At 42.0% G+C, this 27601-nt stretch overlaps 1 protein-coding gene across 3 annotated transcripts in view; it reads left to right on the forward strand.

The window, feature by feature from the left end:
* Positions 1 to 27601, forward strand: part of LOC126259264 (protein FAM193A-like) — a 242585-nt gene that overhangs the window by 83469 nt on the left and 131515 nt on the right. For all 3 annotated transcript variants that reach the window (XM_049955899.1, XM_049955897.1, XM_049955898.1), the window contains exon 10: positions 20665 to 20854. In XM_049955899.1, the coding sequence (XP_049811856.1) occupies positions 20665 to 20854 (190 nt within the window). The remainder of the gene's footprint in view (positions 1 to 20664; positions 20855 to 27601) is intronic.

Here is a 27601-nt window from a genome sequence, read left to right on the forward strand (position 1 = left end):
CACAATACCAACTTCTTCATTTGCTGCCATTTTTCTTTCTATCATTCTTTTTCCACTTGAATCTTCATTTATGTGTTTTAATTAATTTTAGGTATTAATTTCAATTTAATTTCTTTTATCATCCTATTATTTTGCCCAGGTTATTGCATTCATCATATCTATTCCTCGTTTTGCTTGAATTTCATTTTACTTATAAACCCTTCTTTCATTTAAATCTTCATCTGTGTTATTTTGTCCATAGTGCAACAGGAATTTATGCTATATTGTAAATGTTTGTATGACAGTTATCATGCAAAAAAATTGCACATCTTGTAACAAAAGATACATTTTCACACCATTGCACAGTAAATATAAATAGATTATTTTGTCTTCTGCTTTTTTAACCTATAGATAGGAATTTTCAAATAACTGACTATTATAATAAATGAATATAATTAAATTAACATTCAAAAAAATTTAGAGTGCAAAAAATGATATAAAGAAAAAATGAAACAAATGAAAAGTTCATATACTGATGAAAATGATGTGACAAAGGAATAAAAATAAATAATACATTTAAACCAGTTAATTGAATAAAAGTAATAAAGTCATTTCGATAAAGATTTAAAAATGAAAAGCAAAAAAAAAAAAAAAAAAAAATGCAGATAACGAGATTTGAACCCACAACTGCCTGCATCTGAAGCCCTTACCCTATCTATTACACCATGCATCCAGCCTATGTAAACTTTTTTAATACTATTGAGTGTCATGCAAAATTCCAATTTTTTTTGTGAGTTACTTGCAAACAGGGGCTCACCAGGTGAATTGTTGCTGGGTGCGCTACCTGGGATCTTAACCTACATCACCACATATTTGGTTTCAAATAGTAGACCACACAGCTGGGGACCTGTCCTTGTGAGCAGTTTCACTTCATCAAAATTACTACAGTAAAACATGACGCATTTATCCAGATACTTCACATTTACAGGTGCTTTCAAGAGTACCTTCAACAGAAGGAAAAAAAAAACTGGCATTGATTTAATTAATGCTGTCAGAATTAACAAACCTTTGTATTTTGTGTCGATATAAGTGTATTCACATAGTGATATTTTAAATGTACTGGTTCGGCTATGCCATATAGCATGTGGGCTAAACATGTAAGGAGCTTTACGTTAGGATTAAATATTTTAATTACTTCCTTGTCTTCATCATATACATTGTATCATCACTTAACCATGGCTACCAACTGTTGCAACTTCTCCATAATTGTTATGGATTTATCATCTTAATTAGGGAGCTACAAAAATTGTCTAAATAGATGTTTTACAATTTGATTCCTCCCCCCATGAACCATGGACCTTGCCGTTGGTGGGGAGGCTTGCGTGCCTCAGCGATACGGATAGCCGTACCGTAAATGCAACCACAACGGAGGGGTGTCTGTTGAGAGGCCAGACAAACGTGTGGTTCCTGAAGAGGGGCAGCAGCCTTTTCAGTAGTTGCAAGGGCAACAGTCTGGATGATTGACTGATCTGGCCTTGTAACAATAACCAAAACGGCCTTGCTATGCTGGTACTGCGAACAGCTGAAAGCAAGGGGAAACTACGGCCGTAATTTTTCCCGAGGGCATGCAGCTTTTCTGTATGATTAAATGATGATGGTGTCCTCTTGGGTAAAATATTCCAGAGGTAAAATAGTCCCCCATTCGGATCTCCGGGCGGGGACTACTCAAGAGGACGTCGTTATCAGGAGAAAGAAAACTGGCATTCTACGGATCGGAGCGTGGAATGTCAGATCCCTTAATCGAGCGGGTAGGTTAGAAAATTTAAAAAGGGAAATGGATAGGTTAAAGTTAGATACAGTGGGAATTAGTGTAGTTCGGTGGCAGGAGGAACAAGACTTTTGGTGAGGTGACTACAGGGTTATAAACACAAAATCAGTTAGGGGTAATACAGGAGTAGGTTTAATAATGAATAGGAAAATAGGAATGCGGGTAAGCTACCACAAACAGCATAGTGAACGCATTATTGTGGCCAAGATAGATACGAAGCCCACAACTACTACAGTAGTACAAGTTTATATGCCAACTAGCTCTGCAGATGACGAAGCAATTGAAGAAATGTATGATGAAATAAAAGAAATTATTCAGATAGTGAAGGGTGACGAAAATTTAATAGTCATGGGTGACTGGAATTCGGTAGTAGGAAAAGGGAGAGAAGGAAACGTAGTAGGTGAATATGGATTGGGGCTAAGAAATGAAAGAGGAAGCCGCCTGGTAGAATTTTGCACAGAGCACAACTTAATCATAGCTAACACTTGGTTTAAGAATCATGAAAGAAGGTTGTATACATGGAAGAACCCTGGAGATACTAAAAGGTATCAGATAGATTATATAATGGTAAGACAGAGATTTAGGAACCAGGTTTAAAATTGTAAGACATTTCCAGGGCCAGATGTGGACTCTGACCACAATCTATTGGTTATGAACTGTAGATTAAAACTGAAGAAACTGCAACAAGGTGGGAATTTAAGGAGATGGGACCTGGATAAACTGAAAGAACCAGAGGTTGTAGAGAGTTTCAGGGAGAGCATAAGGGAACAATTGACAGGAATGGCGGAAAGAAATACAGTAGAAGAGGAATGGGTAGCTTTGAGGGATGAAGTAGTGAAGGCAGCAGAGGATCAAGTAGGTAAAAAGAAGAGGGCTAGTAGAAATCTTTGGGTAACAGAAGAAATATTGAATTTAATTGATGAAAGAAGAAAATACAAAAATGCAGTAAATGAAGCAGGTAAAAAGGAATACAAACGTCTCAAAAATGAGATCGACAGGAAGTGCAAAATGGCTAAGCAGGGATGGCTAGAGGACAAATGTAAGGATGTAGAGGCTTGTCTCACTAGGGGTAAGATAGATACTGCCTACAGGAAAATTAAAGAGACCTTTGGAAATAAGAGAACCACTTGTATGAACATCAAGAGCTCAGATGGAAACCCAGTTCTAAGCAAAGAAGGGAAAGCAGAAAGGTGGAAGGAGTATATCGAGGGTCTATACAAGGGCGATGTACTTGAGGACAATATTATGGAAATGGAAGAGAATGTAGATGAAGATGAAATGGGAGATACGATACTGCGTGAAGAGTTTGACAGAGTACTGAAAGACCAGAGTTGAAACAAGGCCCCCGGAGTAGACAACATTCCATTGGAACTACTGACGGCCTTGGGAGAGCCAGTCCTGACAAAACTCTACCATCTGGTGAGCAAGATGTATGAGACAGGCGAAATACCCACAGACTTCAAGAAGAATATAATAATTCCAATCCCAAAGAAAGCAGGTGTTGACAGATGTGAATATTACCGAACTATCAGTTTAATAAGTCACAGCTGCAAAATACTAACGCGAATTCTTTACAGACGAATGGAAAAACTGGTAGAAGCTGACCTCGGGGAAGATCAGTTTGGATTCTGTAGAAATGTTGGAACACGTGAGGCAATACTAACCTTACGACTTATCTTAGAAGAAAGATTAAGGAAAGGCAAACCTACGTTTGTAGCATTTGTAGACTTAGAGAAAGCTTTTGACAATGTTGACTGGAACACTCTCTTTCAAATTCTAAAGGTGGCAGGGGTAAAATACAGGGAGGGAAAGGCTATTTACAATTTGTACAGAAACCAGATGGCAGTTCTAAGAGTCGAGGGACACGAAAGGGAAGCAGTGGTTGGGAAGGGAGTAAGACAGGGTTGTAGCCTCTCCCCGATGTTATTCAATCTGTATATTGAGCAAGCAGTAACGGAAACAAAAGAAAAATTCGGAGTAGGTATTAAAATCCACGGAGAAGAAATAAAATCTTTGAGGTTCGCCGATGACATTGTAATTGTCAGAGACAGCAAAGGACTTGGAAGAGCAGTTGAACGGAATGGACAGTGTCTTGAAAGGAGGATATAAGATGAACATCAACAAAAGCAAAACGAGGATACTGGAATGTAGTCGAATTAAGTCGGGTGATGCTGAGGTAATTAGATTAGGAAATGAGACACTTAAAGTAGTAAAGGAGTTTTGCTATTTAGGGAGCAAAATAACTGATGATGGTTGAAGTAGAGAGGATATAAAATGTAGACCGGCAATGGCAAGGAAAGCGTTTCTGAAGAAGAGAAATTTGTTAACATCGAGTATAGGTTTAAGTGTCAGGAAGTCATTTCTGAAAGTATTTGTATGGACTGTAGGAAGGAAGTGAAACATGGACGATAAATAGTTTGGACAAGAAGAGAATAGAAGCTTTTGAAATGTGGTGCTACAGAAGAATGCTGAAGATTAAATGGGTAGATCGCATAACTAATGAGGATGTATTGAATAGGGTTGGGGAGAAGAGAAGTTTGTGGCACAACTTGACCAGAAGAAGGGATTGGTTGGTAGGACATGTTCTGAGGCATCAAGGGATCACCAATTTAGTATTGGAGGGCAGCGTGGAGGGTAAAAATCGTAGAGGGAGACGAAGAGATGAATACACTAAGCAGATTCAGAAGGATGTAGGTTGCAGTAGGTACTGGGAGATGAAGAAGCTTGCACAGGAAGAGTAGCATGGAGAGCTGCATCAAACCAGTCTCAGGAGTGAAGACCACAACAACAACAACAACAACAATTTGATTTTTTTAAAGGCACATTACGCTTACTATAGACTACTAAAATGTTTCATACATTGTAATGATTTCCTTCCTGAGTATGCAGTAAACCTGTCTGAGTGATTTCATCATCAAGGTGCATTTACAATGTTCTCCACCATTGTGTGCCTATAGTACTGGAGTACCGATGTTTTTAACGTGTTATCAACATGTTATCAACATCTTGGTAACACATAATCATTGTTCCACGACTGTGTCAGTAAAGATCGAAGGAACATTTGTTCGTGATCTTCTACCACTAAATGCTGCCATGCAGTGCTAGTGTTCACTTTTGCCCATGTGGGTTGATCATCTGCCATATTTGCTTGTGATTACTGACGGCCTCTTCTCAAGGTTGGCAGCTGTGATTAACAACAATTTGGTTCTTTTTTACTTAAATTTATTGGCCACAAAATTCTAGAAAATATTAGCTTACTGCTACTTTTTAATACGTGACATACAGCGTGTAAAAACATTTTAGGAAATCGAGCTGCCTTTATTTGCAGGTATAAGGGAAGAAGCACACAGACTTTTGACAGGTGAAGGTTGTTGGTACGGGTAGAGTCAGTTTCCATTACTTTATGCTGTGCTGACAACTTATTCTGTGGGCCAATAATCTGCAATAGTGGAAATATCACATGGAACTTGGAAGTAATAAAGTGACATGGAAGTGCACATTAAAGCAGCTCATTCTCAGGTATTCTACTCTTTTGAATATACTGAGGTGACAAAAGTTATTGGATAGTGATATGCACATATACAAATGGCAGTAATATCACTTTCACCATGTGTTAAAGGACAGTGCTGCCATTCGTACTCAGGTTATTCATGTGAAATGGTTTCCGATGTGACTGTAGCTGCATGATGGGAATTAACAGACTTTGAATGTGGAATGATAATTGGAGCTTGAAGCATTGGACCTTCCATTTTGTAAATTTTTAGGGGATTCAATATTTTGAAATGCACAGTGTGAAGAGCACACCGAGAATACCACATTTCAGGTATTACCTCTCACTACGGACAATGCAATGGCTGATGGTCTTCACTTAACGACTGAGAGCAGTGACATTTGCACAGAGTTGTCAGTGTTAACAGACAAGCAACTCTGCGTGAAATACCAAAAGATACCCCCACCCCCAGAGGGCTCACCACTCTTTGGCAGGTTCGTGCTTGGCTACCACAGGAACCCAGCCTTTACAGAAATTTTCCCTAATGTGCTACATGCGTATCCTCTTGCTATTCTTTTTCCCCTCCCTTGGGGAACATGTCTGGGTGTTTTTGGGAATGTTCCCCATTATCCGTAGCTGACATAAGAACAGTCTCACCACTGTTTTTCACTCCTTTTTCCTTTCTTCGTTCACCTTCTTCTCCCCTTCATCTGCTACGGCATTTGAGGCTCCTCCATTTTCTTCTTCCTCCCTGTGCAATCCTGAAGGCCGGCCCACGCGTCTGACGCGTAACATGTGACTGGGTAATGCGTAATTCCCAGCCCTGGGTCGACAGGTACAGTTCGCATGTACCCCCTGGTACAGGCCAGGCCCAGGAAGGGGTGATTGCCTGAGATGCAACCTTCCCAAATTGCTGATTGGTCCCTCTGTCAGATGTTCGGGAGGTGTGAACAGTCACCTAAGGTGGGTGTGCCCCCCTTGTGAAGGGAGCCCACAGTTGGAAGGAGCGTGCATCGGAGGTGCTGGCATCATGGGGGATTTTCTCGCAATGAGTCACTCATCTTCCATCGACGTCTGCAAACTGTAATCGTAATGAGGCTATTTATTCGAAGACCCTTCCTGCTGCACCACGGTTCCTTGTGGTCTCATGTACTGAAGACGGTCTCCTTTACCACAGTCAATCCGTTTATTATTCAGAAAGGTGTTTACGCAATTTCCGGCCCTGTGAAATCCTGCTCTTATTTACGGAATGTCACTTTGGTTTTGGAGACGGCTTCTGATTCTCTGTCACAACACCTGCTTGCTACCTTGCTTCTCCATGGCTACCCTCTCCATGTCCAGGCCCACAGAATTCTTCCCGTGGTGTAATTTACACCAGGCTGCTTGACGGTCTAACTGAGGCCGAAATACAATATTACCTCTCTGATAAGTGTGACATTGCCATTCATTGTGTAATGAAAAAGGTAGTGCCCACTCGCACTCTTTTCCTCACTTTTGGTAGGGTGGTGCTGCTGTCCAAGCCCGAAGCAGGCTCTGAAATTACCACAGTCCGGCCGTACATTCCAAACCCAATGTGGTGGTATCAGTGTCATTGTTTTAACCACATTAGAACATCTTGTTGACACCCAGCCAAGTGTGTAATCTGTGGCGGGGATGCACACGAGGGCGATTGTCCACCTTCTCTCTGCTGTATCAACTGCAATGGTGGCCATGCCCCCTCCTCTCGGGATTGTCCCGTGTATCTAGATGAGCGGGCTGTCCAAGAGATGTGGGTAAAGGAAAATGTGCATTACCTAGTAGCTTGCAAGTTACTGGCTGGTCACAAACCCTGTGTTCTCCCTTCTGGCACCCATAGTTCTGTTCTTGTTACCCCTCGCTCCACGAAGGACATGGCCACGCAGACATGCGACCTCAAATTCGGCTCGGAGGTTGTGAAATCGCCCAGTGTCAAGGTAGCATTGCCATCCCCCTGTCCCGCTGTGCAATAAACTGTCAAACTCTCGCCTCAAGGGGTGAAGCCACCAACTACACAATTAGTAGGCAGGAAAGGACAGAAGGAGTACTCTCTTGAAGACTTCCTCCGTCACCTCCAGCCAAACAACACCTGAGTCTTCCCCTAACTGGAAAGGCTTGAAGAAGTCCGCTAAAGGCTAACGGTCTCCTCCTTTGCCAACTTGAAGATCCTGTTTGGTGGTGTTACCACGTGCTACCTTAGCCTGGCCGGCCACTGTCTCGCAAGTGTGCACCACCAACTGTTTATCAGCATTGGACTCCACGGACCGACCACACAAGCAAGCTGATGCTTCTGTGGACCCTATGGAGCAGGATCCTCCTGCTCCTGCTCCTGCGCCCTGTAGGAGCAACTCTATACTGGCTGTCACTTGGTGGCTGTTGAGTTGACACACCTCCATCTCTTCCTCCTCATTAGTGTCCTCCAATGGAATGTTCGTGACCTTTGGTCCCACAAGGAAGATTTATGGCTGCTTTGAGCATCGCAGCATCCCCTTGTACTCTGCCTTCGGGAAATGAAATTGCGCCCTCACAACCAATTTGAGTGTTCATGTTACTTACCGATTTGTTTTGACCTTCCGCCTGAGGTTGGCATTCGATCTCATGGGGGCGTCACGTTGCTCATACGGGATGACCTCCATAGTAAACCAATCTCCCTAACTACCCGTCTTCAAGCTGTTGCAGTTCGCCTCTTCTTTCTCCGCCAGACTTTGTCCCTCTGTACCATTTATGTACCTCCATCCTTCGATGTCACCAGGGTAGACTTCCTTCAGCTTATTGGGCAGCTACCTCCCCTGATTTTGCTACTCGGTGACTTTAATGTGCATCATCCCCTCTGGGGTTCTCCCAGGACCTGTCAGAGATGTGCCCTCTTGGCTGACCTTCTTAACGAACTCAACCTCTTCTGCCTTAATACGGGAGCACACACTTTCCTTTCCGACTCCTCGCACACCTATTCCCATTTGGACCTATCGTATTCCACTGCCTAGCTTGCCCATTGTCTTGAGTGGTCCATTCTTTCTGACACCTACTCGAACGACCATTTCCCGTGTGCTCTCCGTTTGCTGACTCCTACCCCATCCGCATGCACGCCTAAATGGCAGCTTTACTCCTCCCTTGCGACCTTCGAAGAACAAGATTTCCCCATTTGTGATGACCAGGTGGACCATTACCACCAACATTATTCGTACTGCTTCAGAATATTCCATTCCTCGCACTTCCTCTTTACCACACTGATTTCCAGTCCCTTGGTGGACTGAGGTGTGCTGCGAAGCAGCACGGAGACATGCTCTGAGCCTTTTTAACCGTCATTGTACGATGGCAAACTGCATTCATTATAAACAGACGCGTGCAAAGTGTCGTTGCGTCCTTCGGGATAGCAAATGAGCTAGCTGGCTCTCATTCACTAGTTCTTTTAACAGTTCCACCTCTTCCTCTGTCATGTGGGCCAACCTCCGACGGCTCTCTGGGACCAGGATCCATTCCCCAATTTCCGGCCTGACAGTAGCTCATGATGTTATTGTGGACCTTGTTGCTATCTTCAACACCTTGGGCCACTATTTTGCAGAAGTTTTGAGCTCTTCGCACTATCACCCTGCCTTCCTCCATCGGAAACGATCGGAGGAGGCTCGGGCAATACCTTTCTCTTCTCCGAATCGTGAGTGCTACAATGCCGCCTTCACTATGAGGGAGCTCAAGCATGTTCTCAATTCATCCTGATCCTCCGTTCCAGGGCCGGACACCATCCACATGAAGATGTTGCAGCACCTTTCTCTTGCAGGCAAGCACTTTCTGCTAAACATGTACAACTGCATCTGGCCAGAGGGCACATTTCCCGCATGGTGCCATGAAGCAACCATCGTACCTGTACCTAAGCGTGGCAAGGACCAAAATCTTTCCTTCTAGCTACCACCCCATCTCTCTTACCAGCCGCATTTGCAAGCTAATGGAATGTATGATGATGCATGCCCAGCTGGTGTGGTGGCTAGAGTCTCGACATTTACTAACGAATGCAAAGTGTGGATTTTGAGTGTTGCATTCTGCAGTTGACCATCTCGTTACTTAGTCCACCCATGTCGTGAATGGTTTTCTGTGGAAATCTCAGACTGTGTCTGTGTTTCTCGATTTGGAGAAGGTCTACGACACCAGCTGGAGAACTGGTATCCTCCATACTCTTTACACGTGGGTTTTCCATGGGCGCCTGCCCTATTTTCTTTGGGCATTTTTACAAGACTGAGTTTTCAAAGTGTGTTGGGTTCTGCCTTGTTGGACACCTTTATCCAGGAAAATGGTGTGCCTCAGGGTTCTGTCCTGAGCATCGTCCTCTTTGCTATTGCCATTAACCATATAATGACCTGTCTCCTGCCGGGCATCTCTGGCTCTTTTTTTTGTAGACAATTTTGCCATCTATTGCAGTTCTCCATTGACCTGTCTCACTGAGCAACATCTTCAGTGCTGTCTTGATAATCTTTACTCTTGGAGCATCAACAATTGCTTTCGTGTTTCCCCTGACAAAACCATCTGTATGAATTTCTGGCGGTGCAAATAGTTTCTCCCACTATCTCTGCATCTTGGGCCTGTTGCCCTCCAATCCATAGAAACTACAAAATTTCTGGGACTCGTGCTCGATAGGAAACTCTCTTGGTCCTCCAATGTGTCTTATCTGGCAGCCCACTGTATGCGGTCGCTCAATCTCCTGTGTGTCCTCAATGGTACTTCCTGGGGTGCCGATCAAATCACCTTCCTGCATTTGTCCATTCGAAACTCGACTATGGATGCTTTGTTTATGCGTCTGTACGTCCATCCCTCTTACCCCGTCTCATAGGATCCGTTTGGCCACGGCCACCTTTTACACCAGTCCTGTTGAGAGTCTGTATGCTGAAGCTGCTGAACTCCTACTTTCCTACTGCCGTGACTTTCTCCTCAGCAGGTATGCATGCCATTTGTCTGCCAAGCGTGGCCACCCCTCCTCTGCCTCCTCCTTTGATGATCCCTTTGCTCGGCAGTATGGGGCTCGTCCCTATTCTCTGTTACCTTCTGGGATCCGCTTTCGCCACTTGCTACGGCGGCTTAACTTCGCACTACCTGCAACTTATCTGGTGGGTGTGAACCCTTGACCACCTTGGCTTCGTGAAGCGGCCCATGTTAACCTTGGCCTTTATTCACTTCCTAAGGACACAACTCCAGCCTCGGTCTATTGCCTCCAGTTTCACAACCTTCACATGGAATTTTGCGATAGTACCTTTGTCTACACTGATGGCTCTCTGACTGACCAGGGGGTTGGGTGTCTTTCGATATCAGCTTCCGGCACACTTCCCGGTATTTACAGCTGAGCTCTTCACCTTGTATCAGGCCACGGAGTACATCGGGAGACACAGCTTTTCCAATTGTGTCCTCTGCTCAGACTCACTCAGTGCCCTCCAATTTCTATGTGCGCTGTACACTGCCCATCCCTTAGTGCAGCGGGTCCAGGAAACTGTCAACTGCTCACTCTTGGTGGAGGCAGTGTCACGTTTCTGTGGGTCCCTGGGCATGTCAGTCTGCCAGGAAACGAGGCTGCTGACACAGCTGCCAACGCTGCAGTCTTCGTACCTCAGCCCGCGAGTAACTATATTCCCTCTGATGATCTCTGTGCTGCCATCTGTCAGTAGGTGGTGTCCCTTTAGCATTGCCAGTGGTCTTCCCTTCATGGGAATAAGCTTCGGCTCATTAAGACTCTCCCAGCTCTTTGGACGACCTCCTGTCAGCCCTCCTGCTGGGAGGAGATTATTTTAACTCTGCTGCGTATTTGGTGCTGCCTTTTTAGCCATCGTCATTTGCTCAGTGGCACTGCCCCCACCACTTTATACGCATTGCGCCCAAATTTCAACCCTCCGCCACGTCCTGCTGGAATGCCCTTTTTTTAACAATTTACATTGCAGCTTGGGTTTGCCGTTTGTTTTATCAACTGTTTTAGTGAATGACTTGCTGGCTGTCGACTGCGTTTTACTTTTTATCTGCCGAAGCAATATGGTGAAGGCCATTTAATTTTTAGTTTTGGAACTCCATTTCTGCATGTCGGTTTAGCCCTTTTTCCACATGCTTGTTTTTAGCTGTCTTCTATTCTGTCCATTGGGACTGAGGTATAGTTGTTTAACTCCTCTCTGTATTCGTGTTCTATAGTTTTGACTTGGGCACGTATGACCCCAATTGTTTTTTGCCCCCTAAAGCAAAACAAAACAAAAACAGATGATCACATCGGTTGGACCCTAGACTGGAAAATGGGGGCCTAGTAGACGAATTATGTTTTCATATTGTAAGAACTGATGGTAGGGTTAAAGTGTGGAGCAGACACAAGCTCTCAACAAGGCTCTGTACAAGATGGTGGTGGCTCCATAATTGCGTGGGCTGTGTTTATGTGGAATGGACTGGGTCCTTTGGTCCAGCTGACCTGATCATTGACAGGAAATGGTTATGTTCGACTACTTAGAGACCATTTGCTGCCCCTTAATGTTCCCCAGCAATAATGTAATTATCACTGGACCACAGTTGTATGCGATATTCGACTGAATATCTAGCCACCCAGATTGCCTGGCATGAATCCCATTGAACTTTTATGGTGGTTGTTGTTGTTGTTGTGGTCTTCAGTTCTGAGACTGGTTTGATGCAGCTCTCCATGCTACTCTATCCTGTGCAAGCTTCTTCATCTCCCAGTACTTACTGCAACCTACATCCTTCTGAATCTGCTTAAGCCCGTCTCGCACGGAGCAAGATTCGCTGTAAGTTTCCTTGCTGGCTCGCGCGGCGGCTACCTTGCAGGCTCCATCGTCTGCTAGCGGGCTACCTTGCTGGGAACCTTTCTTGCAAGGTTCCCTGTGTGCTACCTGCGTTGGCCAATCATGAGGCGTTTCGTTTCTGACTTCAGACGCGGAAAGCTTGGGCGGGAAGCCTTTGTTGATAGTCGCTTTTCTGCTGTTGTGAGGTGCTGTAGGAAGTTCTTATAATTATTAAATAATGGCACCGCAGTGGTCCAAGGAAGCGATTGAAGCATTCATATGTACTTACAGGGAAGAACAGTGTCTGTACGTCGTGAAAAGCGCAAACTATTATAATAAACACTTGCGTGCAGAGGCACTCATTTTGGAAATACCAATACATCCATTTGTATAAAATTTGCAAAGGATTTACGATCTTCTATCCTATAAAATAAAGTCGTATATAACAGTCATTATTGGTATATTTATAAAATCAAACAGTAATGAAATGGTGATACTTTTCAAACAAAAGTAGGTGTTATGCGAATTAACCTCAACTCTTTATGAAGCATGGAGAGCACACCTTTTCCAGTGTTTCTCTTCTTAATCCAGTTTTTCGTCCATTCTTTCTTCTCTCATTAGCATGCATTTCTGCATCGTTTAGCACCAAAACAGCTAATAACGCCTGTTTGCTCTGAACATCTGTACCTGAAGCAGCCATCTTCGTTCGATACAACATGCAGCCGATCACAACACAACTAGCTGACGATCTTGCACTGTAGGAGAGCTTCGGCATGGAAGATAGCCGGCTCCTTTCCCTGCAAGCCGGCAGGCATGCACGCCATCTCGCAAACTTGCGGCGAACCTTGCTCCGTGTGAGACGGGCTTTAGTGTATTCATCTCTTGGTCTCCCTCTACAATTTTTATCCTCCACGCTGCCCTCCAATGCTAAATTTGTGATCCCTTGATGCCTCAGAACATGTCCTACCAACCGATCCCTTCTTCTGGTCAAGTTGTGCCACAAACTTCTCTTCTCCCCAACCCTATTCAATACTTCCTCATTAGTTATGTGATCTACCCATCTAATCTTCAGCATTCTTCTGTAGCACCACATTTCGAAAGCTTCTATTCTCTTCTTGTCCAAACTATTTATCGTCCATGTTTCACTTCCATACATGGCTACACTCCATATAAATACTTTGAGAAACGATTTCGTGACACTTAAATCTATACTTGATGTTATCAAATTTCTCTTCTTCAGAAATGCTTTCCTTGCCATTACCAGTCTACATTTTATATCCTCTCTACTTCGACCATCATCAGTTATTTTTCTCCCCAAATAGCAAAACTCCTTTACTACTTTAAGTGTCTCATTTCCTAATCTTATTCCCTCAGCATCACCCGACTTAATTCGACTACATTCCATTATCCTTGTTTTGCTTTTGTTGATGTTCATCTTATATCCTCCTTTCAAGACACTGTCCATTCCGTTCAACTGCTCTTCCAAGTCCTTTGCTGTCTCTGACAGAATTACAATGTCATCGACGAACCTCAAAGTTTTTATTTCTTCTCCATGGATATTAATACCTACTCTGAATTTTTCTTTTGTTTCCTTCACTGCTTGCTCAATATACAGATTGAATAACATCGGGGAGAGGCTACAACCCTGTCTCACTCCCTTCCCAACCACTGCTTCCCTTTCATGCCCCTCCACTCTTATAACTGCCATCTGGTTTCTGTACAAATTGTAAATAGCCTGTTGCTCCCAGTATTTTACCCCTGCCACCTTTAGAATCTGAAAGATAGTATTCCAGTCAACATTGTCAAAACCTTTCTCTAAGTATACAAATGCTAGAAACGTAGGTTTGCCTTTCCTTAATCTATCTTTTATGATAAGTCGTAAGGTAAGTATTGCCTCACGTGTTCCAACATTTCTACGGAATCCAAACTGATCTTCCCCGAGGTCAGCTTCTACCAGTTTTTCCATTCGTCTGTAAAGAATTCGCGTTAGTATTTTGCAGCTGTGACTTACTAAACTGATTGTTTGGTAATTTTCACATCTGTCAACACCTGCTTTCTTTGGGATTGGAATTATTATATTCTTCTTGAAGTCTGAGGGTATTTCACCTATCTCATACATCTTGCTCACCAGATGGTAGAGTTTTGTCAGGACTGGCTCTTCCAAGACCGTCAGTAGTTCCAATGGAATTTTGTCTACTCCCGGGGCCTTGTTTCGACTCAGGTCTTTCAGTGCTCTGTCAAACTCTTCACGCAGTATCTTATCTCCCATTTCATCTTCATCTACATCCTCTTCCATTTCCATAATATTGTCCTCAAGTACATCGCCCTTGTATAAACCCTCTATATACTCCTTCCACCTTTCTGCCTTCCCTTCTTTGCTTAGAACTGGGTTGCCATCTGAGCTCTTGATATTCATACAAGTGGTTCTCTTCTCTCCAAAGGTCTCTTTAATTTTCCTGTAGGCAGTATCTATCTTACCCCTAGTGAGATAAGCCTCTACATCCTTACATTGGTCCTCTAGCCATCTCTGCTTAGCCATTTTGCACTTCCTGTCGATCTCATTTTTGAGACGTTTGTATTCCTTTTTGCCTGCTTCATTTACTGCATTTTTATATTTTCTCCTTTCATCAATTAAATTCAATATTTCTTCTGTTACCCAAGGATTTCCACTAGCCCTCGTCTTTTTACCTACTTGATCCTCTGCTGCCCTCACAACTTCATCCCTCAGAGCTACCCATTCTTCTTCTACTGTATTTCTTCCCCCATCCCTGTCAATTGTTCCCTTATGCTCTCCCTGAAACTCTGTACAACCTCTGGTTTAGTCCGTTTATCCAGGTCCCATCTCCTAAAATTCCCACTTTTTTTACAGTTTCTTCAGCTTTAATCTACAGTTCATAACCAATAGATTGTGATCAGAGTCCACATCTGCCCCTGGTAGGTAATCGAAATGTCAGTTTGTTCACAAAATCCGGCACCAGCACACTTTGGCAGCTATAGAGGCAGCATGGCTCAATATTTCTGTAGGGGGTGGGGGATTCCAGTGATTTGTCAAGTCCATACCTCCTCAAGCTGCTGTACTATGCCGGGAAAAAGGAGGTCCGATATGATACTGGGAGATATACCATGACTTTTTGCCTCAGTGTAATGAATATGAAATCAACTTAAGCTTGTGGGAACACTTACAAATACTGTTAGAAATCCACCAACTTCTGCCAACTGAAATGATGGCACCTGGCCTTACTGAAACGTTCACAGACCATACAAATGTTTTTGTGTTTATTGCTACGTAAGCATTCTTTCATGAAAGAAATTTGCGATAGCAGAGTGGGTTTTTTTTTTTTTTTTTTTTTTTTTTTTTTTTTTTTTTTTTTTTTTTTTTTTTTTAGCACACTTGGTAAGATTGTGCTAATTCCTCCTCACTTAATTTTTAATATATCAACCCGCACAGTCAGCAGTTTCATCAGCAGAGATCTTTATGTTGTACATTGCAAAGTACATTGCAAAGTACCTTCAAATTTCATGTGAGACCTAACTTACAAAAGAAAAATTAATATGTAGGATGTGCCATGTTTAAAGTCATAAATATAATTTTTACCTTCTTGGAAGAAGATCTTAAAGTTTCTATCTTGCCAGATTACTTTATTGGTGACGTGCATAAAATTCCAGGTGAAATTTGACCCAATACAAAACAAGAAAGTGCACAAATATGTACACTTTTCTGTGCATGCTTCTGTGTGACACACAAAATAAGCGCACACAGTGTGAATGTGTGTCCACTGTCTTCTGTCAAATGACCGCCTCATCCATTTCATCGCCACCTCATATGATAGCACTGTAAATAAACTGATAGTCTAGTTGGAAGCTCTGATGTACGTGCCAGTTGACTGGATCTTCTAATTAGCTGTACTCTGGTCTGTTTAGCTACTATGGTACTGTGATAATGGTGGAGGGGTGATTTTTTTGCGCTCACAGGATATCATCATTTTGGAAATGGAAAGTGCAATTTGTGCTTGCTAGTTCTGTTATTTCACACTTTGCATGTTGTGTCAGAGGGGAATAACAAAGATTATTGTACAGGAAGTGCTCTTGCACTGGGATAATGCAACTGTGTTCATATTGGCTTCTATGATGGTGAATCTACAGAACCTGTGGTTTGAAATAGTATTCCAGCATTCCATTTCCTAAATTTTGCCTGATATGGCATTTCTGTTTCTTAACCCAGAGATGGGTCGGAAAGAAGAAAGTTTTTATGATGCGAGAGGTTATATGTACTGCAAACGAATATGGAATGTAATTTTGGAAAGTCATGTCCAGAATATAAACAATAAAAACAGTAAATATATGAGGTGCATCCACAAAGTAAATTCCAATGACTAATAAAGAAAACAAAAACATCACTAAGTAATAAATATTTATTGGAATATTTACATATATTCACAGGCTACTTGTGTGAATAATAACGCCATTGTTGAAGCGTTTATTGTAACAGTGGAGCATCAGTTGTATGCTCATATCATAGCGTTCTGCTGCCAATTTCATGGTCGAAATCTCCCATCCAAACTGATTGAAAGCATTTCATGTGGCATTGGCTGCATCGGGTATTGCATTGTCATGCACAAGCGTAATGCCTCTTGTCAACATCTGTTTCTTGTTCTGAATATCCCTTCTCAGATTTTTCAATGTCAGACAATACCAGTCAGTATTTACGGTCTCCCCTCAGGGCAAAAATTCGCACAGGACGACACCGTGTCGATCCCAGAAGACAGTGCACACGGTTTTTTTGACAGTGACTGTCTGCTTGTATTTGGTCTTGACAGGTGAACCACTATGCCACCAGTGCATGCATTGTTGTTTGGTTTTGGGTGTGGTATGTGACGCCCAAGTTTCATCCCCGTTGACAACATGATCGACTAACTCGTCATGTTTCTCTGTGTGCCGTTGTAGGAATGTCATTGCTGTGGCCCGATGTTTGGTTTTGTGGTCATCTGTCAGTTGCTTTGGCATCCATCTTGCACCACATTTTATGAAAACCAAGCCACTGGGAGACAATTTTGTGCAGCAGCGAGTGGGACATCTGTGAGAATTGATAAGAGAGGTCTGACATTTTGAAGCACCAGTCCTGCAGAATTACTTGCCACACACTTTCCATCTGTTCTGGTATCACTAGGTATGGTCAGCCACTATGATTTTTGTCATGAATATTGATTCATCCTTCAACGAATTGCTTGCACCATCATCTGACCATACTGTACCTCATTATGTCATATCATTACACATAGAACAACGGATGCTGGATCTCTGCTGGAGAGTCCTTTTGAGTGTGCAAAAATTGGACAACTGCAGTGGTTACACTGCTGTCCCAGGATTGAAACTGCACTACATTGTGTGGGACTTGTAGCACGGATTTTGGAATGTTGTTTCCTCTTAAGAGCTAACAAACATGACTGTATGGTCAGATGATGGTGCAAGCAATTCACTGAAGGATGAACAAATATCCATGGCAACCCCAGAACACATATATATTTACCTTGGTATTCAGGTAGTGAAGGGAGACGAAAATTTAATAGTCATGGGTGACTGGAATTCGTCAGTAGGAAAAGGGAGAGAAGGAAACATAGTAGGTGAATATGGATTGGGGGGAAGAAATGAAAGAGGAAGCCGCCTTGTAGAATTTTGCACAGAGCATAACTTAATCATAGCTAACACTTGGTTCAAGAATCATAAAAGAAGGTTGTATACCTGGAAGAATCCTGGAGATACTAAAAGGTATCAGATAGATTATATAATGGTAAGACGAGAGATTTAGGAACCAGGTTTTAAATTGTAAGACATTTCCAGGGGCAGATGTGGATTCTGACCACAATCTATTGGTTATGAACTGCAGATTGAAACTGAAGAAACTGCAAAAAGGTGGGAATTTAAGGAGATGGGACCTGGATAAACTGAAAGAACCAGAGATTGTAGAGAGTTTCAGGGAGAGCATAAGGGAACAATTGACAGGAATGGGAGAAAGAAATACAGTAGAAGAAGAATGGGTAGCTCTGAGGGATGAAGTAGTGAAGGCAGCAGAGGATCAAGTGGGTAAAAAGACGAGGGCTAATAGAAATCCTTGGGTAACAGAAGAAATATTGAATTTAATTGATGAAAGGAGAAAATATAAAAATGCAGTAAATGAAGCAGGCAAAAAGGAATACAAACGTCTCAAAAATGAGATCGACAGGAAGTGCAAAATGGCTAAGCAGGGATGGCTAGAGGATAAATGTAAGGATGTAGAGGCTTGTCTCACTAGGGGTAAGATAGATACTGCCTACAGGAAAATTAAAGATACCTTTGGAGAGAAGAGAACCACTTGTATGAATATCAAGAGCTCAGATGGCAACCCAGTTCTAAGCAAAGAAGGGAAGGCAGAAAGGTGGAAGGAGTATATAGAGGGTTTATACAAGGGCGATGTACTTGAGGACAATATTATGGAAATGGAAGAGGATGTAGATGAAGATGAAATGGGAGATAAGATACTGCGTGAAGAGTTTGACAGAGCACTGAAAGACCTGAGTCGAAACAAGGCCCCGGGAGTAGACAACATTCCATTAGAACTACTGATGGCCCTGGGAGAGCCAGTCATGACAAAACTCTACCATCTGGTGAGCAAGATGTATGAGACAGGTGAAATACCCACAGACTTCAAGAAGAATATAATAATTCCAATCCCAAAGAAAGCAGGTGTTGACAGATGTGAATATTACCGAACTATCAGTTTAATAAGTCACAGCTGCAAAATACTAACGCGAATTCTTTACAGACGAATGGAAAAACTGGTAGAAGCGGACCTCGGGGAAGATCAGTTTGGATTCCGTAGAAATGTTGGAACACGTGAGGCAATACTAACCTTACGACTTATCTTAGAAGAAAGATTAAGAAAAGGCAAACCTACGTTTCTAGCATTTGTAGACTTAGAGAAAGCTTTTGACAACGTTAACTGGAATACTTTCTTTCAAATTCTGAAGGTGGCAGGGGTAAAATACAAGGAGCGAAAGGCTATTTACAATTTGTACAGAAACCAGATGGCAGTTATAAGAGTCGAGGGACATGAAAGGGAAGCAGTGGTTGGGAAAGGAGTGAGACAGGGTTGTAGCCTCTCCCCGATGTTATTCAATCTGTATATTGAGCAAGCAGTAAAGGAAACAAAAGAAAATTCGGAGTAGGAATTAAAATTCATGGAGAAGAAATAAAAACTTTGAGGTTCGCCGATGACATTGTAATTCTGTCAGAGACAGCAAAGGACTTGGAAGAGCAGTTGAACGGAATGGACAGTGTCTTGAAAGGAGGATATTAGATGAACATCAACAAAAGCAAAACGAGGATAATGGAATGTAGTCAAATTAAATCGGGTGATGCTGAGGGAATTAGCTTAGGCAATGAGACACTTAAAGTAGTAAAGGAGTTTTGCTATTTAGGGAGCAAAACAACTGATGATGGTCGAAGTAGAGAGGATATAAAATGTAGACTGGCAATGGCAAGGAAATCGTTTCTGAAGAAGAGAAATTTGTTAACATCGAGTATAGATTTAAGTGTCAGGAAGTCATTTCTGAAAGTATTTGTATGGAGTGTAGCCGTGTATGGAAGTGAAACATGGATGATAACCAGTTTGGACAAGAAGAGAATAGAAGCTTTCGAAATGTGGTGCTACAGAAGAATGCTGAAGATAAGGTGGGTAGATCACGTAACTAATGAGGAGGTATTGAATAGGATTGGGGAGAAGAGAAGTTTGTGGCACAACTTGACTAGAAGAAGGGATCGGTTGGTAGGACATGTTTTGAGGCATCAAGGGATCACAAATTTAGCATTGGAGGGCAGCGTGGAGGGTAAAAATCGTAGAGGGAGACGAAGAGATGAATACACTAAGCAGATTCAGAAGGATGTAGGTTGCAGTAGGTACTGGGAGATGAAGAAGCTTGCACAGGATAGAGTAGCATGGAGAGCTGCATCAAACCAGTCTCAGGACTGAAGACCACAACAACAACAACAGGTAGGGAAAGCTGCTTGTAGTACAATTGCCCTCCCCCTCCCCAACCATCCCATCCTCCCCACCCATCTCATCCTCCCCACCTGCTCTTTCCCATTTCACATTAGTTTAATCCATCTGCCGTTTCCACTTTTAATTGTCGTAACAGAAAACTGAGTTTTACTATCATGTTATTCTGTCACTTTCATGACTTCATGAAACAACCTTTACAAAAACAAGCACTCTGACCGTACTGTTGCAACCCCGTGAATGTCAGTTAGTCAATTGATTGAAAACAATATGCAGTAGGTTTTCAAATAAATCTTATTGTTCTTTGCTTCTTCATAGCGCGAAGAGTAAATAACATCTGTGATACCTGAAGTGTGGCACATCTATATGCTTAAACTTGGTGCTCAGAGTTAAGACCCGCCAGGCTCTCTGCATATCTTCCACCATCCTAGCTTCTTCCTTTTCACTCCGCATGTGTGTGCACATTTGCCTGTGCAGATACACACAGATGAGTGATTTCCTTTCAGGAAGCTAAGAAAAATTGTGTTCTTACTGAGTCACGTGTATCTGATAATCATTTTATTTTCTGCAGATGGAGTTGATGGAGAGTTATGAGTGCCATACATGCCTCCAGCAGGGGCGCACTGGGCCATCAACTGGTCAAGTTTCTGGTACAGGGCAAGTGTCTGTGACTGCTGGTGTATCTGCATCAAATGGTATGGGCCTCCATTCAACAACAACCTTTCATCTGTATCCACATATTCATGGCACTGCTGCTAGTGGTAAGTATCTTAGCCATATCGACTTTTATTCTGTAAATGTTTATTATTGGAAACGTGAAAGATTCCATTGTTTGAAAGTTTAAAGAGATATATCAGAATTGACAGGATATTATGGAAATGTTCTGTGTTTCTCACTCATTTCACTGCCTGTAGAGATCGATCACTTGTAACTGCAATTTTTTGGCGTAACTTACATTAATTTGATAATTTTTATGTGATCAAACGTGTTGTTATCTCTGAGTCTATGTACTGTGATATTCATGGTTTTGCATTGTCGTGTTTCCTTGTGGCAGTGTTCCATGCTATTTCCATATCTGTAATCCATTTTTAGATCAGTCACTCTACTTTGAGAGATTAAAAACATGTCTCTTATGGAGATAGTTTGAAAAGGAGCGCCACTGTCTGCTGCCACTATGGCTCAACTTTCCATTGTTTGATTCAGTTTTATGGAGAATCATTCAGTCTGCAAAGTGGCTTGATAGTGAGCAGAATGTCCTATCCATCTACATTCGGTTGTGAAAAGGGTTGTGAAAGACATTGAAATGGATTGTAAAAAAGTAATGGGTATTTAGCTTAGTGTGCAATGTTTGTCCTAGAAACAACAAAAGATTTCTTATAGAAAGCAAGAGTGGAAATCTATTAAAGGAAAAAGTTAAAAGGTGGAGATGGGTGACACGTCATGGTCAAACAGAATGTGTGGATATATAGAAAAGAGTTGGTTCCCCTAAGAAACAACTTTCACTTAAGTGGGCACACCAAGTACATCATCTTCAATTTTCAACCTTTGACAGTGGGTAGCATTTTGTGTGAAATTCTGTCATTTGTAGGGACCCACCAAGTAAATTTTTTTTAAATTGGAGTTTAATTTGGCTGTTTTATTTGGGCCCCTATAGAACAACTTGATAATATAAAACTAGTATTTATTACTTTTCTTGCAATTGTTGTATTTATCTATGTCAATGAGACAATAAAGACTGTGAAGGGTATAACTAATACCCCCACATGCAACAGCTGAGTAAGTCAATGATACCCTGTTTAAAATTTTAAGTTTCACTGTAAGAAAAAGTGAAAGATTGATAAATTACCATAGAAATTTGATGTCAGCAGGCACTTTCACCTCCGAAGTCCAATTATCATAAAAGAGAGATGCAAAAGCTCTGTAAGAAAAATTCAAAGAAAGTTAGATCTGACAACTGTGTTTGACTATTGACTGATACCTCCCTCCAGATCCATTCAGTAGGGCTTTTTCACAACTTCGGCCCTGCCATGCCCTCTCTCTTACATTCCAAAAGAACATTGGCTGTAAAAGGTAAGTGGCTGAGCTGAAATCTTGCTCCAGTACAGGGTCCTAGCCTGTCAGGAAATTTCACAGTAATACTTACTTTGCTGAAAAGTGCAAGATTAATTCTGAGAACTTTTATTTGAAATCTACTTGGTCGCCAAAGTGTAATGAAAACAGTAAAACCTGAAAAAAATTAAATTCCTGATTTTGTAATAGTTTCTTAACAAATCAACATAAATTTTACAGTAGTTTTTGACAGTATTGTGAAAAGGATAGACTGATACTCACCATACGGTGCAGATGTTGAGTTGCAGACAGGCACAATAAAAAGACTACTAAATAAGTAAGCTTTCAAGCAAAAGGCTTTCTTCTGAATTAGACAGTATATACATTCATGCAAATGCAACTCACACACACATGACCACTGTTTCTGGCTGAGACGGCAGACTGAGAGCAACCAAGGATGATGTAAGAAGGAATCTGGCAGATGAGGTAAGGTGAAGGTTGGGGTGGGGAGGGGGGGGGGGGGGTGGCAAGGTAGGTGTGTGGGAGACAGTAAAGTCTTGCTTGTAGGAACATACAGGGATGAGGTAGAGGGGAGGGTAGGGCAACTGGGTGCAGTTGGGATGTTAGACAGAGGGTGGTGGCAGGTGAAGGGTGGGGGGTGGGGGGGGGGGAGTCGAAAAAGAGACAAGTAAAAGGACTCTGGGTGTGTTAATAGAATAGAAGGTTGTGCAGTGGTGGAGTGGGAACAGGTAAGGGAATAGGTGGGTGAAGTTCAGTGACTAACAAACGTTGAACCTAGGACGGTTATGGGAAGTTACGATACAGGTGTTTATAAATGAATATCGGGGTTTTAACGTTTCATAATATTTATTATATCAAACTTACAGTTAAAAATGCTGTGTCAAATGAAAGAGCAACTCAAACAGTTTTACCAAGAACCTTATAAATGTTCAATGTGAGCACCATTTGTCACACGGCACACATAAAGTCTATAGCCGAGTTCTTCCCAAACATTGATAAGTGTGCCTTCAGTGATTGTAGCAACAGCTGCTTCAATCCGGTTTTTTAATTCAGGGACTGTCATTGGGCCCCTTGTGGCCTATCCAGCACTTGGGTACAGTGAAGTTCAACCAGTCGTGTATGTCGCTATGCCAGTGAGGTGGTGCACCATCTTGCTGGTAAATGAAGTTCTCTGGCTCTTCTTCTTCTGACTGAGGGAAGAGCCATTGCTCTATTGTGTCAAGGTAAGAAGTGCCAGTTACTGTACCCAAGTGCTGGAGAGGCTGCAAGGGGCCCAGTGACAGGGCTTGTTTTGCATGGCCTCCACGTTCACCCGACCTAACACCATGTGATCTTTTCCTTTGGGGCTTCATCAAGGGTTGTGTGTACGTGCCTCCGCTATCAGCAGACCTCCCTGAATTAAGAAACCGGATTGAAACAGCTGTTGCTGCAATCACTGAAGACACACGTATCAACATTTGGGAAGAACTCGGCTATAGACTAGATGGGTGACGTGTGACAAATGGTACTCACATTGAACGTTTATAAGGTTCTTGGTACAATTGTTTGAGTTGCTCTTTCATTTGAAATATCTTTTATAACTATAAGTCATATGTAATAAATATTATAAAGTGTTAAAACCCCGATATTCATTTATAAACACCCTATATATTGCATGGAGAGTTTCCATGGCGCATTTCAGAAAAGCTGGTGTTGGTAGGAAGTATCCAGATGGCACAGACTGTGAAGCAGTCATTAAAATGAAGAATGATTTGTTGTTGGTCTGTGTGCTCAGTATTTGGTTGGTCCAGCTGTTTCTTGGACACAGTTTGTCGCTGGCCATTCATGCGGACAGACAGCTTGTTGGTTGTCATTTCCACATTTAACACAGGTCAGTGGTTGCAGCTTAGCTTGTAGATCACATGTCTGGTTTGACAGGAAGCCCTGCCTTTGATGTGATAGGTGATGCTTGTGACTGGACTAGAGTAGATGGTGGTGGGATGATATATGGGCAGAGATCTTGCGTGTAGATCTAATTCAGGGATATGAGACATGAGGCAAGGGGATGGGAGCAGGGGCTGTGTGGGGATGGACAAGGGTATTATGTACATTCGGTTGGCGGCAGGATATCGCTGTGGGAATGGTAGGAAGGGCAGTGGGTAGGACATTCTTTATTTCAGGGCACGATGAAAGGTAGTCAAAGCCTGGCGGAACATGTGATTCAGTTGCTATAGTCCTGGGTGGTACTGAGTTGTGAGGGGAATGCTCATCTGTGGCCGAACAGTGGACCTCTGGAGGTGGTGGGTAACTGGAGAGATAAGGCATGGGATATCTTTTCCTGTACAAGTTTGGGAGGACTCAGTGAGACAACTTTCCTCCCCAGACTGGTCAAGCATCACCTATCCCACCAAGGGCAGGGCGACCTGTGAAACAAGCCATTTGGTCTACAACCTAAGTCGTAACCGCTGTGCCATATTCTGCATGGATATGACAACCAACAAGCTGTCTATCCTCATGAATGGCCACTGACAAACGATGGCCGAAAACAGCTGTGCCACCTAGTTACTAAGCAACCAGCCCAACACAGCGGTCTTAATTTTGATGACTGCTTCGTAGCCTGTATCGATCTGAATCCTTTCTACATCTACATCTATACTCCGCAAACCACTGTGAGGTGCATAACAGGGAGTATGTCCCGTTATATCAGTTATTAGGGTTTCTTACTGTTCCATTCGTGTATAGAGCTTAGGAAGAATTATTGTTTGAATTCTCTGTGCGTTCAGTAATTATTATAATTTTATTCTCACAATCCGCGTGTGAGTGAAACATAGGGGGTTGTAGTATATTACTACAGTAATCATTTAAAGCCAGTTCTTGAAACTTTGTTAATAGACTTCCTTGGGATAGTTTATGTCTATCTTCAAGAGTCTACCAGTTCAGTTCCTTCAGTATCTCTGTGACACACTCCCATGGATTAAACAAACCTGTGACCATTTGTGCTGCACTTATCTGTATACATTCAGTATCCTCTGTTAGTCCTATCTGGTAGGGGTCCCACACACTTGAGTAATATTGTAGAACTGGTCACACAAGCGATTTGTAAGTAATCCTCTTCACTTTGGCTGGTGCATTGTCTTACAAGGCATTGAACAAATACCTTTAAATCAAGGCTGCTGATTATCTTTTAATCTATTGAGCTGAAAAGTTGCTAATTCTCTATAAGAATTGAAGCAAATACTCAAAATGGGATTTCTGTTGAGGCAACAGAAGTTCCTGTGGTGAAAACTACTAGTTTCCTAAAACATGTTGAGGTTAATTATAGTTGTTAACAAACTTGAACATAGAATTAATTTACAATAACTGAAGATAATATATAGGGCTGCTCTTCTTCAAGGGAAACTAGATGTAACACAATATGTTAGAAATCTGCTGCAGTACTAAATCACAAACACCGATTTGCTATAAACTGCTCGTAGATTATGCAGCGGTCAATGGTAGTGTCCGAAAATTCTCAAAATAACCTATTTCTCATGTAATTGTACAGTGAAATTAGAGAATGATTGTTTTGAACAAGGATAGGCCTCCTGTTCTCAAAATTTGTAAAAGAGCACAATTAAGTTTAAGCCAGCAATTGATGATAATAGAATGAGTTAATTGTGGCATTTGTGTATGTTTGAAAAACCATAATACCGTATTTACTCGAATCTAAGCCGCACTTTTTTTCCGGTTTTTGTAATCCAAAAAACCGCCTGCAGCTTAGAATCGAGTGCAAAGCAAACGGGAGTTCTGAAAAATGTTGGTAGGTGCCGCCACAACGAACTTCTGCTGTCGAATATATGTAGCGCTACACAGGCATGGTTTGTAGGCACAAAGATAAGTACTGGCGCCAAAACCTCTGCGTCAGTAAATAAATTTTTTTTTTTTAAAAAAGTGGAAGACGAGCTTATTTTCTCCGCCCCGAGTTTCGACCGCTGCATTTTCATACATTATCCAACGAAGTAAATACAAACTCCGTATTGTTCATCTTCGGCAGAATTTCAATGTACTACGAAAATCCGACTGGCAAGACTGTTTGGGATGTTTGTCAATATGGCCAACTCTACGTTCTGAAATTTTTCCTATCTGTGACAAGAGATGGCTGCTAATAGGAACTTTTATGAATTGTGAATCACATGCAGTATTCTCTTCACCATAAGAATAATACGAATATAAACATTTTGCCATGTTTTCTTTTGTGTTTGCTGCTATCTCATTTAAATCTTGCCTGCCTAATAAACTACGAAACTAGAGTGAGACAACAGCAAACGCGGAAGAATGTATGTATCGTGTCATGTTTATATTCGTATTAAGTGATACAGTCAGAAATGAAGCACGACAACTGACTAAATTTTCAAATCTAAGATGACTCTAATTTCTGTGCAGAATTTGATGTACTAAAGAAGCGGCCGCAAAAATTTTCAAACGGAGAAAAATTTTCGCTAAACTCTCGTTCAGAACATGTCCTATCATACGCAGTCTATTATTTGGTTCTTGTTAATCATTATCAAAGAAACAGCAGTGTAAGTAACAACAAATAGCAGTCTCTTGCCATTGTTTCGCTAATGAGACGATTCCTCTCTCTCTCTCTCTCTCTCATTTTTTAATTGTTAGCGGCAGCAGCGCGCACAAAAGCAAGCCATGCCGCGAGCGGCGACAGTCCGTAAACACGCACTATCAGAATGCGACAAACAATGCATGACACAGTACAGTAATGTATTTTCAGCTTAGAGTGACATAAACACCTATAACAAAGAAAACGGCACTTATCAGATCGAAGCAAAATAAGCAATAGATTCAAACCAGACGAAGCACGTGAAAAAGGAAGAGTACCCGTATAAATATGGACGGAGCGCCTGACGCATAGCAATGGCTACTTGGTAAAGCTTACTGCTAAGCTTACGACTCGAACCAAACTACTGTAGCTGTATCGTCATTCATTCGACCTAAATTGTGTCTCATATTACAATGGACCAACTTTGTTTCGATTTGGAGGTGCGCCCTAAACCTCTTCTCTCCCCTTGAATTTCGAGTCTCAAATTTCAGGTGCGGCTTAGATTCGGGAAATTTTTTTTCCTTGATTTCGAGTCTCATTTTTCAGGTGCGGCTTAGATTCGAGTGCGGCTTATATTCGAGTAAATACGGTATATCACAGTACAAACAGGTACTGATACAATCAATTAAAGATTATGCAGAAATGATGTGAACATTAAAATATGCGAATTTATAACTTTAAATCAGCACACTGTCTTCTACAAGTGGCCTCACACAAAGGAAACTTCCTAAGTCAGCTTATATATATAAATGAATGTGCATATTGCACAGATGTTGCACTTAGCTGATTCTATGCACACTTGTACACTGGCATGCCGAAAAAGAACACTGCATTATGAGTTTGTCTCTCTCAGAATTGCTAAAATGTA

The sequence above is a fragment of the Schistocerca nitens genome, chromosome 5, assembly GCF_023898315.1.
Source record: "Schistocerca nitens isolate TAMUIC-IGC-003100 chromosome 5, iqSchNite1.1, whole genome shotgun sequence".
Taxonomy (NCBI): Eukaryota; Metazoa; Arthropoda; class Insecta; order Orthoptera; family Acrididae; genus Schistocerca; species Schistocerca nitens.